Source organism: Canis lupus, chromosome 6 (assembly GCF_003254725.2).
Source record: "Canis lupus dingo isolate Sandy chromosome 6, ASM325472v2, whole genome shotgun sequence".
In the NCBI taxonomy this organism is placed as follows: domain Eukaryota; kingdom Metazoa; phylum Chordata; class Mammalia; order Carnivora; family Canidae; genus Canis; species Canis lupus.
The window spans coordinates 31,865,656-31,881,045 of NC_064248.1; the positions used below are offsets into that span (position 1 = coordinate 31,865,656).

The window sequence follows — 15,390 nt, forward strand, 5'->3', positions numbered from 1 at the left end:
TGTGAAAGGGGCTCCTCGGTGAAGGGGCTCGGTAGATGTTAAGAGCTTGATTGCATGAGGCACAGAGACGTGGAGTGGCCTGTTCAAGGTCACACAGTGGGGAAGAGCCGGAGCTGGCATTTGAACCTAGATCTGTGTGACTGCAGAGGGGCTTAGTGGCCCAGAGTGACCTACTGCTCCCCCAAACCATGCACTGCAGATGAGAGGCTCAGGACTCCCCCAGACCTCCTGTCTCAACCCTGCGGCTGCAGCACAGAGCACAGAGCCCTGGACTAGGGGAGCCCGGTGGGTGAGCTGAGCCCTCCACTGCCTCCACCTCCTTCCCAACTGAGTTCCAGCTTCTGAGTGAGGCTGCTGAGGCTCCTCCCATGGGGTGACCCCCTGGGCCAATCCCGCAGCGACCCGCCCAGCCTGGGTGAGCCAGGCTGCACCCTGCCTCAGGAGCCTCTTTCCCCCTGCTTCTTGGGCTTTGTGGGAGCAGAACGGTTAATACCCCTGGGGCCTACGGGAGAGGGGATGCTTCTAGGGCTCAAGGTGCCCCTCACAGCTCAGGGGCTGGGAGAGAGAGGAGGAAAGAGAGAGATAGACAGACAGACATCACTCACCCCGGTCTAGGAAAGATGGGAAAGGGGGATGATGACTTTCCTGTGGCTCTTTCCAGGGTGTGTTTGTAGGAGAAATGCGCGCACACACGCGTGCACATACTTGCTTTGGGAAGCAGGATGCTGCACCGGTGCTCATCGTGTGGCTCTAAGGATGTGTGTGTGTGTGTGTGTGTGTGTGTGTGTGTGTCTGTGTGTGTGTGTGTGTCTGTGTGCCGGGCAGTGGAGGGGCTCCTCCCGGGCCTGCCCCCAGTCACCTCACCTCTGCTCTGCATTTGGTGGGAGTAACTAGCATCCCCTTTTTACTAGAAAGGCTCAGAGACCCTAGGACACTTGCTAAGGTCAACCAGCTTGGGCCAGGATTTAAACAGACTCAGGCAGGCTGGTGCCAACGACCGTCCTCTTTTTAACCAAACACCCCGTGGCGTGTATTAATCCGTCCTGGGGGCAAGTGTCATTGAGCACCAACCAATTGGTCCATATATGCAAAGCCCTCTGCAAAGTGCCTGGTGCACAGTGAGCACTATTTCAAGTGTTGGCTGTTCAGTATTATTCTTATTATTCTTATTATTCTTATTATTCTTCTTATTATTATTACTATGTGCCAAGCACCGATTGGTATAGACACTGGGGATTCAGCAGTGAGCAAAATAAAAGTCCTTCCTCACTTTGAGCTAACTTTCTGGTTGGGGAGATGAATAACATAAATGAATAAAACACATAGTGTGTCACCTGGTGTAAGGGCTATAGAGAAAATAAAGCAGTGGTTTGGGCAGTTGGGAGTGCTGGCCAGTTTGGGGGTGGCTGCTTGAAAGGAAATGGTCAGAGAAGGCCCTTCTGGGCATTCTAGCCGCACCCCGAAGGAGGTGAGAGAATGAGCCATGTGGACATCTGGGGAAGGAGCATCCAGGCAGAGGGGACGGTACAAAGGCCCTGTGGTGGGAGTGTGTGGGTTTGATGTGGGTGCGTGGGATACACCATCTCTGGCAGTAAGTGGGTGGGTGACTGCAAAGGGAGATGGAGCTGTTTGGGACACTCATTCTGTGTGTGTGTGTGGGGTGTGCGCGTGCACCGGAGCAGGTGCGTGCATGTACATTTGCATATAACAGGTGCCTTGAGTCTGAGGGATCCTGAGCTTGGGACCGTGTTCAGCTTGCCCGGACCTTCCCACCTTGGAAGGCTGCGTGTGCTCAGACCTTCCTCCCTGCCTTCCTTCCTCCCTGGGGTCTGGATTCCCCGGGGCATGGTGGGAGGAGGGCACAGCTCTGGGCTGTGCCATCAGAATACCAGGTTTTCAACCCTGTGATGAGCCAGTTGCTCCTTCCCCAGGCTCCTTTCGGGAAACCCAAAGCACGTCTCAAAAAAAAAAAAAAAAAAGTCTTTTACCTTTTTACCTTCTGGTAGGTGTTGGGGATGAACTTAATCCCTTTACCCTCCCTGGGGCTTCCTGCCGAGACAGCCACCCTGACTTACAGCACCAAGTCCCTGGCTGTGGTCCTTAACCCATTTCCTTCCCTTGGAGACTTTCAATGTTTGCCTGTCTCTGCATCCCTCGCACCAGTGGTTCCTGACCATGACTGCACTTTGAAATGCTCAGGGAGCTCTGCTGACCTGATACACAGACCGATGAAATCAGAACCTCTCGGGAAAGGGGCCCAGGCATCTATCTTTTTAAAAACCCTCTTGGTGATCCTAACATGCAGCCAAATCCGGTGTGCCCAGGTGGCTCAGTGAGTTGAGCATCCAACCTTTGATCTCAACTCAGGCCTTGATCTCCGGGTTATGAGTTCAAGCCCCAAGTCGGGCTCCATGCTGGGTGTGGAGCCTACTCAAAAAAAAAAAATAAAAATTAACATGCAGCCAAATTCAAGAAACAATACCCTTTACTGTCAGATGGTATTTTTTTCTTTAATTGGCTTTCTCCCATTTAAAAAAAAAAAAAAAGCAAAAACTAAAGTTATTTTAAAAGGAAGCTTAAATTTGGTAGGGTTATGGGAATATTTTCCTTTCTGACCCCAGTGAAGAGAGAGGAATTTATCATACTCCTCACTTCTTGGCACATCCTGTTTGTAAAAAGCCCTTTGCTTATTTTTCGTTTCCTTCCTTTTATCCCCCTACTTTACGCTCACTCCCTTTCTCCCCTGGACGACTTTCCCATAGACGACTGTTTTAATTGTTGGACATGGATCCCTTAGTTGAGATGTATTCTTTCAAAATGTATAAGGCTGTTGTAGGTGCAGGGATTTTAATTTTCTCAAAAGGGATCCTGTAATATAGCTCATTCTGTTTCCTTCTTTGCTCATCCTGCATGGTTTTAAAGATCCGGCCTTGGTTCCATCCACCCCTAACCCTTGGCACCTGACAGCCACCAAAATCCTCTGCAGGGCCCACTTGCTGTCTTCTTCTCGTCCTTCTCTGTGGCCAAGGGCACCCACTGCCAGCTCACTGCCCACTCCAAGTGATACTGCACTCAACATCCTCGACATGGATGTTCCTAGTGGTCTTGCGATACGACAGTGTATACCCAGGAGTGGATGTACTCGGGTATGTGCATCGCCCTCGTAGACTTGGGGCTCTTCTCTCAGGGCACATTATGGAATCTGGGGTCCCGGAACCAGGCTGACCTGGAGCTTGGTGGGCCAGGCTGGCACTTGGAGCCTCTGTTGGCACCAAGCAGGTCCTTAGCTTCCTTGTGGGCATGAAGTCAAGGTTACTGTGTGTGCAGGCCACTTGGTCTCTGCCTCTCAGCCTTTGCAGGTGTCGTTCCTCAAACTTCTGGAGGCTGTGTCATTGCACATGGGGCTCCTGAAGCTTTAGAGGCTGGTAGGACCGGGGTGGGGGTGGGGGTGGCTGGGCAGGAGCTGCCCCCAAGACAGAATGAATGGGTGTGTGTGTGTACATGTGTGAGTGTGTGTGGCTTTTTTCTCCCTTCCAACGAAAAGGACCCTGGCGTGAGTGACAGAGCCTGGACACGAGGTTGTGGGGAACAGTCTCAGCAGAGTACATTCACCTGGGCATATTTGCTTTGGGTATGAGTCATCGGCCGGTTCTAGAGTGGCCAATTCTGGAAAACCCCTACTGTTCTGGAACATCCACAGGCAGGCCTGCTCAAGAAACGCCCATAGGAGACAGGAGGTGGTGACTTGGAGAAACAACCACCAATCAGCCCCAGCACTGCCCCCACCCCCTCAACACCACCAGATGCCAGCCTCCGGAAGATGGGAGGTGGACGACTTCACAGGGGACTCCACCCCTTCACATCCTCATTTGGGCTGTAACTGCCCGCCCCCGCTCCCCAGCCCCCCTCCACTCTCTCACCTGCTGGATCTGTGTACCTGGGGGACAGTGTGATGTGGGGTTTCCCAACTCTACTCGCTCCTGGGCCACCCTCCCAATATTACCATATCCACGAGCCCCCGGGGCTAGTATTTGTATTTCTCTGTAACTCCAGTCCCTGACAAATGCTTAAAACCACGATCCTTCAAACTGTATTTCTATCCCTTGTTTAATTGGAGACCCAATAGCACTTGCCTTCACTGGAGGGATACAGAGAAGGATATAGAGAAGGAAAGCAGAGCAAAGCTGTTAAAAGGTAGCTACAGCCTGTTGCCGGCAGAAACCTCTGGGTTCCACCCACCGGGCTTGTGGCTGTGTCCCTGTCCCTCCACTGTGCTCACGAGGGACTTCCCCAAGAACTGAGATGAACTCGTATCAGATGCCCCTCCTGTGGCCCCGTCCCCTGCCAGCGTCCTGTACACTAAACACACCCCCTAAGTCTTTTTTTTTTAATTTTATTTATTTATTCATGAGACACACACAGAGAGAGGCAGAGACACAGGCAGAGGGAGAAGCAGGCTCCCTGCAGGGAGCCCGATGCAGGACTTGATCCCAGGACCCTGGGATCACGCCCTGAGCGGAAGGTAGACGCTCAATCACTAAGCCACCCAGGTGTTCCGTCTTTTTTTTTTAAACCGAGAGAGGGTGGCAGCAGGAACTTGAATTTCTGTGATGTTGAAGAAAGCGCTTGCAGCTGTAGGAAGCACTTGTCAGTGCTAAGAAACACGTGTTGGGTACAAAAAATGTTTGTTGCACAAAGGAGCGGATGAATGAGTGAAGTCGCCACTAGAATGTGAGCTCCCCCGGGACAGGGTTTTTTCCATCTTTTGTGTTCATTGTGGCGTCCCCTTCCTAGAAGTGCTCTGCACCCAATGTGTCCTCGGTGAACGTTTGAGAAGGCAACGTGTGAATGAATGAAACCCTAAATAGAGTGAATTGAAGAGGCGATTGAGCCTGTGAATGAGTGTCAACACCATCCCTAGACCCGAGGGACAGGCCTTATGTCAAGTTTCAGGCCACTAGGGAGGCTGGCCAAGCTCTGAGCTGGGGACCAGGGGATGGAGGGAGCAAATAGGAAAGAGCAAGACAAGCACAGCCTTGGCACACTGGCCCGGAGCATCTCAACCCTCAAGGTTTCCTTAGCAGCAGATGAGTGTGCTGGGAGCTGCCTTCACAGGCTGAGGCTGAGGCAGGCCTGGCAGGTCCCACCAGCCGCCAGACCCTCTGTGATGTCCTCCTTAACCCCACGCCGCCAACAGGCCACAGACGTGTAGATGGGAGATGGAGGGGCTGTTTTCTGCACGGGGCAGTGTGATGCTAAGAAGCTTTTTTCATCTCTAGAAGTCTTGGTTTTCTTCTGTATCAGGTTGGGGTTGTGCTTCCTGAGATCTGCATCTGTGGCAGCTCCTCCCCACCCCTCCACACACAAAAGGGCATGTATTTCTAAGGAAAAATCCCTACAGCTCCTAAGAGAGATATCCAGCCCTCCCTCCCCCACTGGAGTGTTTACATGGCAGCTCACGTGCTGAGCGCAGAACATTCTCATAGGATAATGTTTAACCAACATGTGTTCGGCGCCACTCTGGTTCTGGGTGGCTCACTGAGGACCAGGTGAGGAGCCTTCCTCCTCCCGGGGTTTGAAGGAGGCCCAGTAGCCCCCCACCCCTTCCCATAGCCCTATAGGGAGAGGGCATCCTGCTGTTACCTTGAAATAGCAAAATGCTCTCTTTCTAGACTTTTTCCCCTCCCTAAGCTAATAGGGAAGCCAGGACTTTAAATCTTTTGGGGAAAATAATTTTTTTTTTTAAAGCAATGTCTTGGTGCCCATAGAATATGGGCTCCACCCAGCTAAAATAGTCATCCCAGTACTGTTAGGATTTGTGAATGTTTCCTAGCTCACAAATAGACGAAAAACAATGTGAATGTAATGTCCCAGAAGGCAGGGACTAGGTCTCATACTCGCAATCCCACCCCATTCAGGAGCCCTGGCATTTTTGTGTGTGAGCAATTTTCCCTGATAATCGAAATCAGGGATGAACCTGACCATATAAAGTCCAGGGCCACACTATTCCCAAACCTCATTTGTGGATAAGGACCATGGAGGAGCTAGCTAAACATCCAGACTCCCAGATCCCACTGTGATCCATTCATTCATTTATTCACCCATTCTATGACTTTATTGAATTCCTACCATGAATAGAGTTGATAGATTTAGAAGAAAAAAATGCAAAAAAAGAAGAAAAATGCAAAAAAAAAAAAGAAGAAGAAAAATGCAAGATGCCCAGTTAAGCTTGAATTTCAGAGCAACGACAAATTTTTTTTTTTTTTAGGTATGTCTCGTGCAGTAGCTGACATGTACACTTAAAAGGCGCTTTGTTGTCGATCCAAAATTCACACTAAACTGGGTGTGCTGTGTTTTATCTGGCAGCCCTCAATCTGCACTGAGCACCGTTCCTGGCGACGGGGATGCCACAGGGACAAAACAGAGCCCCCGACTTCTTGGAGGGCACATACTAGTGAGGGAGATGGACAGACAGCTAGCAGAAGGAGGGATGTGGGAGGTCCCGGGGCAGGGTGCCACCTGGGGGCTGGTCAGGAAGGGAGAACATGGAACCTCGCCACTGGAAGGGGGGTTGGCACAGCCCACGCACAAGGAGTCTTCTGGAAGGCGAGGGGCACCATGAGAACTAGACCCGGTCACATGGTGGTAGGGAGGGGAGTGGACGTCAGCCACAGTGGGGTGACGTGTGTGGGGTACTCTCAATTCTGGTGCGCTTGTGGTCAGCCGGGTGCGGGATCGGGGTCCCTCGGGTCACGGACTGCGCCAGGGCGCCGGTTCTTCATTAGTCCTCTCGTGCTTTTGTTTTTTATTGTGGGAGATTTCAAACATACAGAAGTAAAGAGCATCCTTGTGTAAAAGACCCCCAGGCACCCAACATGAACATCACCATTTTGCCAATCTTTTCTCATGATTGACCTTTTTCTGGCTTTAGCTTTATTTGCTCTCGAAAGTGTACAGCCTGATGAGTTCTGATAAAGATTGTCCACCCATGTTTACACCTAGGAAGCCTCCACCCAGATTAAGATATAGAATGTTCCCGGTCCCCAGCAGGCTCTCTCCTGTCCCTTCCTGGGATCGGTACTTCCATCAATTGTATGGCATTATATTGGGGGAAATACTACATGGAAATAGAAAATTTTGAGTCTCTTTCTCCTCTTCCTCCTTCCTTCCTTCCTTTCTTCTTTCCCAGTTTATTTGCTGACCTAGTTACTATAAAGGTAAATTTTGGATTATAAAAACATCTAGAACAATCTAGATTAAGTCAGATTGAAGTGGATTCAGAGATGAGCTGTCACTTTGGATTATCGTGTTACTCTTACAGGCCTTTCTCCTCCTCCTCCTGTCCCTCCCTCTGAATACTAACTGGCTGACTCCAGTGGATGTTGGAGATTGGAAACACAACCAGCCTTGGTACCTGCCCCTCTCCGGTGTTCACAGCGTCCTGGCTGACCAGAGGGGCTCCAGCTGCTTTCCTGAGGTTGCTTTAGGAAGAGTGCAACACCCCATGCCCCCCGCCACCGACCAGGTCAAGGTTGGGGAAGTCCTCACTGACGCACCCAACCCGGAGCCTGCCCCTTCTGTGACACACCCCGCATGTTCCCCACAGACGCTGCAGGAGATCTTCCAGGCGGAGAATACCATCATGCTTCTGGAAAGGTCCATCATGGCCAAGGAGTGCCCGCTGAAGGTGGCGCAGACGAGGCTGGAGTGCCGGACCCGGCGTCCCAATGTGGAGCTGTGCAAGGACATCCCACAATTCAAGTGAGTGGGGGAGCTCAGGACGGGGCGGCGTGGGTCTCCAGAGCTCCCGGGAAACCTGAAAACTGGGCCTCTCCCCTCTCCCCAATCAGGACAAGTGGCCCCACAGCTCAGCAGGACACTGGGCAGGGTTCTGGGGTTCTGGGGTCCCCTCCATGGCCTCCCCTACCTTGTGCTCCGGGACCCCCTTGGTCTCCAGCACTCTCTCTTGTAAAGTTCTCCGAGTACCCTGGAAAAGCTTAATCCCGCCCATCCCAATTTGTGAAGGAGGGGCTGCGTCTATTAGCCAAGGGTCTCCTCATCAGAGGCGGGGGAAGCTCATTGCAGGCCCAGAGCAGGGCTTTGTGAGCCTGGAGTAGGGGTCTGGAATGGGATGAGGGCCAGGCAAAGCAGGAACAGGCCATCAGATGTGGGAATTTGTGTGCCCTCCACGTTAGGGGCACTGTATCAGCCACCTGTTGCTGCATAACAAATGCCCCACGACTCAGGGGCTTGTCCTCATCCTAAGCTAGATGTGTGCAGATGGGAAGAGAACCGGAGTAAAGAGAGGAAGAATATTGTAAGAGAAAATGCTGGATGGCTCCAGGTGATGGCGTTTGATGTTTGCACAGCCTCGTTGCTGCCAGATAATCACTCAGGAAACGGAAAAGCTGGGTGTGTGTGTGGGCAAGGAGTGGGCAGGGAATGTGACCCCAGGCTTTGAACTGGAAGGCCTGGCTACCTACTCCGCAGCCTGCTGCTGCCCGGAAGCTCTTCGCCCCTGGAAGTGGGTGCAGGGTCCAGGGTACCACCCCAGCTGGGCTGGAAGGGGGTCTAGGTCCCTGTTGAGGACTTGGGGGAAGCTCTCCCCATCCCTCCTGCACTGCCCCCACTTTTTAGATGCTTAGGTTGGGTTCCAGCACCCTGTGGGGCCGAGGGCTCTCTGATGACCCACCCGAGGTGTGATCATCACTTACACAGAACAGGGCTTTTGGGGACTAGATTTGTCCTTGAGGACCTCCTACTCTAGAACAAGCTCCCCACCTCCTCGTCCACCAGCTGTGCCTCTGAAAGGGGTAGACGAGGAGCATGGATGGGCCATGTTTGCCTAAGGAGCCCCAGGCAGTGTGGGTGCACGCACACGTGTGTCTGTGCGTGTCTGTGTGTATGCACGAGTGTATTGGGAACTGAGCAGAGAACTGGACTCAAGCCGTCTGCCTTCTCCAGCAGCTGAACTGCCCTGGCTTTGCATTACCTCCCTCACCTCCCAATCCCTCCTTTCCCACCTCTGGGCCTTCTTTCCTGTTTCTTCTACAGGTAACCCCTCCCCCTCTGACCCTCCCTCATGGGTCAGGTCCTATCCATGCCCATTCCCGAAAATGAACACCCATTTAAATTTACATTTAAATTAATTAACAGAAATAAATGTTAAAACTCAGCTCCTTATATCCACAAACCACATCTCACGTGGGTGGCGAGAGGCTGCCATGTTGGACAGCACAGAATGTTCCTGAGGCTTCGGAATGTTCTGGTGGACAGTGCTGGGCTAGAGCCCCAAGGAGCAGAGGGGTTCCAGGCTGCTCTGTGACCTCTCTCTAGCCCAGGCTTCCTTCCAGGAAGCCCACCCTGATAGCCAACTCAAGCCCTTCCAGTAGCGTGTCCCTAGGCCTGAGCACAGCCCTGCCACCAAGCTGCCATCACAGCTCATGTGGCATATCATTCATTCCCTAAGGCTGCTGTAACAAGTCAGCAGAGACCAAGTGGCTTGAACAACATTCCTTGATTCCCTCACACTTTGGGAGGCCAACTGTCTGAAATCCGGGTGTTGGCAGGGCTGGTTCCTGCCGAGGTCCTGAGGAGAGGCTGCACCGTGCCTCCTCCTGGCTTCTGGTGTTGCCAGCCATGCTTGGCGCCCTTGGCGTGGAGTGGCCTCACCACTTGGTCTCTGCAGCCTTCTTCCCATGTGTCCCTCCATGTCTCATATCTCCCCCTCCTTCCTGTTATAAGGAGCCCAGTCATTGGAGTTAGGGCCCATCCTAAATACAGGACGATCTCATCCCGAGATCCTTCACTTAAATACGCCTATGAAGACCCTATTTCCAAATAACATCACATTCACAGGCCCTGCCAGTTTGGACTTGGACACATCTTTGGGGGTCACTGTTCAATTCACTCGATCTGGATATTGTGATAACCTCCTAACCCCTCTCCTGCCTGTGCTCTAGTCCCCTTCCAATCTCATCTTTACACAGCAGCCTGGAGACTTGTCCAAAATGTGAGTCACCCCACCCCATTAAGCCCCCAGTGGCTTCTCCTTGCACTGAGAACAAAATCCAGGCCTCCCAGCTTTGGATTTGGCATCTATCCTTTTCTCTAGAACTATGCTGTCTGTCCACTTGGGTAGCCAGCTTCCAGCTGTGTATGGCTCTCCCACTTACATTTCAATGATTAAAAATTAAATACCATTAAAAATAAGTTCCTCCGTGATCTCTCTGCATCACAGGTGCTTACGCGCCCTGTGTGGCCAGTGGTATGCAGAATGGGCAGTGCAGGTATAGAACGTTTCCAACATTGTAGAGTCCTGTCCCATGGCACAGCTATAGCATACTCTCCCCTCCTGGGCTTCACGCAGCCAGCTGGTTCTCATCTTTTATTCTCACATCAAAAGTTCCCTCTCCAGGGGGGCCTTTCCTGGTGCCTTTGGGAGTTTCCTTAAGGAGAAGGTGGGTGAAGAGGTAGGACAGGGAAGCTCAGATTCAGTCCGATCCCACTGGAGAGACTGGAGCATGCTTGCACCATGGAGCTGTCTGTTCCCACCTTGAGGCAAGGGATGGCCTCCTGTCCCCCTATGTTGGTGAGCCGTCAGCTTCTCTGGAGAATTGTGGACCTATGAGCAGCCAACACACGTGCCTCAGCCAGAAAGGGGGACCAAGTTATCAGAGTTGCTTTTTTTTAATGGAACAAAATACATACAACATAAAATTTAGTATTAGTGATATTTCGTACATTCACAGTGGTGTGCAGCCACCCCTACCATCTAGCTCCAGAACATCTTCATTTATTCCACCCAAAAGGAAACCCCAGAGCCACCTCCCCCCAGCCCCTGCCAACCACTCACTTTCCTGTCTCTATGGATTTACCTATTTTGGCATTTCATGTAGATTGTACAATATATAACCTTTTGTGACTGGTTTCTTTTCACTCGGCACGAGTCTTCAAGGGTCATCATACTGTTGCGGGTGGCTGTGCTTTATTTGTTTTTATTATGGCTGAACGATATCCCATCGTATGGATAGACCACCCATTGTTTATCCATTCATCTGGTTGAAGGATGTAGGGATTATTTTCACCTTTTAACTCTTGTGATTAGTGCTGCACCAGGATTTGTACAAGTATTTGTTTGAGTGTCTGTTAGCAGTTCTTGGGGGTATATACCCAGGAGCGGAATTGCTGGGTCATGTGGCTAAGTCTACATTTAACGTACTGAGGAGCTGCCAGATTGTTGCCCTAAACAGCCTGTTTCTCCCTTTGTGCTCACACCCCTCAGCGGCTCCCCCATCTCCCTGCTGTACCTCTGTCTTCCCTCGTCCATCTTGCTCACAGCTGCCTCTGGTGCTGGGCACAGTTCCTGGCACCTAGCAGGCACATCTGTGCTGAGCAGCTCGGTAAACTGTGCCTTCTCTTCTGCTCCTGCCCCAGGCTTGTGAATGAGGTGTTCACCATTGATGACACCTTACAGACCCTCAGGCTGAGACTGCGGGAGACGCAGGACACGCTGCAGCTGCTGGTAATGACCAAGTGCCGGCTGGAGCACGAGCTGGCCATCAAAGCCAACACCCTCTGCATCGACAAAGAGAAGTGCATGAGCATGCGCAAGACCTTCCCCTGCACGCCGCGCCTGGTGGGCTACACCTGAGCCACTGCCGGCCTGGCCCCGCCCCAGCATCCTGCTCTGCACCCGATCCCTGTGCAGCATAGAAATGGAAAAGGCAGAAAAACAAAATAAAGTGTCATTTTTCTCCCTCTCCTCCTATCATGGAAAAAAAACCCCAAATTATATAAATATATATATTAAGAGCCAAATAAACATGCCCAAACCAAAGATCCTGGAGCTCATTCCTTGCTGCAGAACTAGCCTCATGGCAGATCCTGGGAGGAGACCAACTTCATGGGGGATGGAGCATCGCGAGGTTCTTAGCATCCGCAGGAATGGAAGGGGGCATTTTTTTTTTTGAAACCTGTTTGTCCATTTAGGAGCATAGTACAGACCACAGGATCCATAGATTAGACGCTGGAGCTGAGAGTCCAGAGCCCAGGTGTCACCTAGGAGCTGTGTGGCTTTGCACGGGTTCCCAACCTGATGAGCACCCTCATCTATAAAATGAAGTCAGTCCCAGGCAGAGGCAACTGCCTGCTGTGGGGGGCAGAAAAAGCTAGGATTCATAGCCAGAAGTCCTGGGTTTGAATCCCAGCTTTGCTATGTGGGGTGGTTTTTGTTTTGTTTTGTTTTTTAATTTATTTTGAGAGAAGAGCACAGAGAGTACAAATGATGGGGAAGGGCAGAGGGAGAGGGAGAAGCAGGCTCCCCACTGTGCAGGGAGCCCAATGGGGGGCTCAGTCCCAGAACCCTGGGATCATGACCCGAGCCAAAGGCAGACTCTTAACCGACTGAGCCACCCAGGCACCTCAATGTGGGGTGTTTTTGAAATTGCTTAGGAGGCAAAGGAGACAAAATTAGTTCTGAGGGTCAAGGAAAATCTCTATTTTGATGTGACATTGCCTGAAAACATTTTTTTTTTTGCCTGAAAACATTAAATGTAGAACTGCACCACTACCCAGCAGTTGTACTCCTAGGTATATAACCAGGAGCACTGAAAACAGATACTCAAAAAGACACTGGTACACGGACATTCATAGCAGCGCTACACACAATAGCTAAACAGTGAAAACCCAAGCGTCTATAAATGAATGAAAAAACAAAAAACAAAACTTGGGGATTAGACACAAGTGGAGACACATCGCAGATGTGCTGAATGCCATAGAATCACTCACTTTAAGGGGTGAATTTTGTGTTACGTGAAAGTCACCTCAATCAAACAAAAGGACAAAAAGTCCTCTTGGATCTGAGTCTTGAACGGCAAGGAGGTGGAGACAGAGGAGGGTGAGCTTTTTGTCCTGAGGTCAGTGTTTCCAAGACTTCATCATACACATCAGTGCTTCCCAGAGTTTAACGTGCATGCGCAGATCACCTGCAGACCTCGTTCAAACACAGATTCTGAGTCATGGGGTCTGAGGCCGAGCCTGGGGTTCTTAAGTTCTGACAAGCTCCCAGGTGCTGCTGAGAGCCCAGGGACCATCCTGGGAGGAATTGTAACACCTCCACCTGGCCTGCTGTGATCCAGCACCACCTTTACTGTTATTTACTCCATCTTCTAGATTTTTGCACTTTAAAACAAAAACAACTTAGATCTGGGATCCCTGGGTGGCTCAGCAGTTTGGCACCTGCCTTCAGACTGGGGCATGATCCTGGGATCCTGGAATCGAGTCCCGCATCGGGCTCCCTATGAGGGGTCTGCTTCTCCCTCTGCCTGTGTCTCTGCGTCTCTCTCTGTGTCTCTGTCTCTCTCTCTCTCTCTCTGTGACTCTCATGAATAAATAAATAAAAATCTTTAAAAAAAAACTTAGATCTATTTTTTAAATTATGTTATTTATTTATTCATGAGGGGCACAAAGAGAAAGGGAGGCAGAGACACAGGCAGTGGGAGAAGCGGGCTCCCTACGGAGAGCCCAATGCAGGACTCAATCCCAGGACCCTGGAATCATGCCCTGAGCCAAATGCAGATGCTCAACCACTGAGCCACACAGGTGCCCCAACTTAGATCTATTTTAAAGGCAAATCTGTAGCGGGACTGCAGACAGGAACCTGTGCCCAGGGTTGCACAAAGCATATTACTAACGATGTCTGGCTAGGAAGTATTGTCTGTCCAAGGTGATGTTGGCTGAAAGCTTCTCTCCTTTGTTCTCAAGGGATATCAGCAAGTCTAAAAAAAGTATTAAAGCCTCCGTACTGTCCAGTGTCTAGCACAGAAGACGGTCCTTGAGGTAAGCTTGCTTGAAAGAGGACAGAGTCAATTTTTCTACAAATAAGCTTCAATCCTATTTCAGGCCTTTGAATGCATGAATCTGAGGCACTTGGCAGGCAGTAGAGAGTCCATGGGGTCTTCAACATGGGGATGTGAAATGACCAGGTTGGTGTTTTAGAATTAATTCCTCCATGCAGAGGAGTCAGGAGGAGAGAGAAGTTGAGGGTGGGGGTGGGGGTGGGGCGCAATTTATTAGAATTTAAGGCAGAAGGACAGACAGCTGCAGGAGGCACGTTTGTGGGGCCAAAGCCACCATCCTTAAGAGTGTGGCTTACAGGGAGTGAGTGGAGGTCAAGATGGCATAGAGGTGCCCTGCCTGGAGCAAGGGGTTGCGGGAGACAGAGGCAGGGAGAAGTCACAACTTCCCTTTTGCGCTGGGAGTCAGAATCCGCCTGAGGGATGTCCTGGTATAAAGAGCCTCTGAAAGGCAAGTGGTGTTGGAGCTCCAGAGGGAGGCTAGCCGAGGCCGTGCCTGGGGGCTGGGGGGATGCCCGAAGCCTCAGGAAGAGATGGACTGGCACAGGGAGTTCCCGAGCAAGAGAAAGAGGGGCACTGTGGAGTGCGGGCAGGGGCCACTGTGGAGTGCGGGCAGGGGCCACGGAGAGGCCACTGTGGAGAGGGCAGAGACATAGGCAGAGGGAGAAGCAGGCTCCATGCAGGGAGCCTGATGTGTCCAGGGGTAAGTAGAGTCCAGGGGGAGCAACGTCCAGGGGATTGCAGCCAGAAAGGCAAGCATGGGGATGTTCCGAAGAATAAAGCAAGCCCTGCAGAAGCAGGTGTCCTAAATATCCCGCTGGCCGAGGTACTCACAAGAGTACTGTTTTGGAAGGCAAGTTGGGAACACCCGTCAAGAGCCTTGAAAGTATCCACATCCTTCCACTTAGGAATGCTTTCTCAAGACTCACTTTAGGAAACTAGCCCCCGTGCAGACCCAGCTGTGCGCACTAGAGTTTATTTATCATAAGAGGACCTCTGAACGCCGCGTCCAGCAGCAGGGAGAGCAGCTAAGCAAAGTACGGCGATTCCTGGGATAGCGAGGAGCTACAGGACCGGTGCCCAATGCTTGAATGCCGAGGGAATGTGCTCGGAGGGCTGAGAGCCCAGAGGCCAAAATTCGCGAGGTTACCTTACCCTCGGTTGCGTCAAGAGCGCACAGGAAAGAAAGGTCGGATTGAAATACCCTGGCACGTTCACAGCGGACGGTAAGCAAGCGCCGGTTACTTGTTTATGTGATGAATTATCTGCGGTGAACATGCGTTCCTGTATTAATCGGGAGGAAGGGCTTTTATAAATAGTCTTTATTTTGCAGTCGTTCGGGATTTCTAGCAAAGTTGCAGGGAGGATACACAGGGGGTTCCCGTGCGCCCGTCACCTGCCTCGCCCTCGCCCTGGCATTGGCGTCTTCCTTAGGCGTCCTGGGGTCGCGTTTGACATCGGTGCCTTAGGGTTAACCAGCTCTGGAGTTTGTGTCTGTGGTTCATCCTCTTTTTGTCCAAGGATCCGACCCAGA

General features: G+C 51.5%; 1 protein-coding gene across 2 annotated transcripts in view; it reads left to right on the forward strand.

Annotated features, from left to right (window-relative positions):
• The window catches only part of TEKT5 (tektin 5), a 39,703-nt gene extending 27,864 nt beyond the window's left edge, over positions 1-11,839 (forward strand). Inside the window, exons 6-8 of one of the 2 annotated variants that reach the window (XM_025416524.3) lie at positions 7,322-7,525; positions 7,607-7,761; positions 11,437-11,839. In XM_025416524.3, the coding sequence (XP_025272309.1) occupies positions 7,322-7,525; positions 7,607-7,761; positions 11,437-11,653 (576 nt within the window). In that variant the 3' untranslated portion in view covers positions 11,654-11,839. The remainder of the gene's footprint in view (positions 1-7,321; positions 7,526-7,606; positions 7,762-11,436) is intronic. The other variant, XM_025416525.2, reaches the window with a different exon arrangement.
• The last annotated feature ends 3,551 nt before the right edge of the window (positions 11,840-15,390 follow it).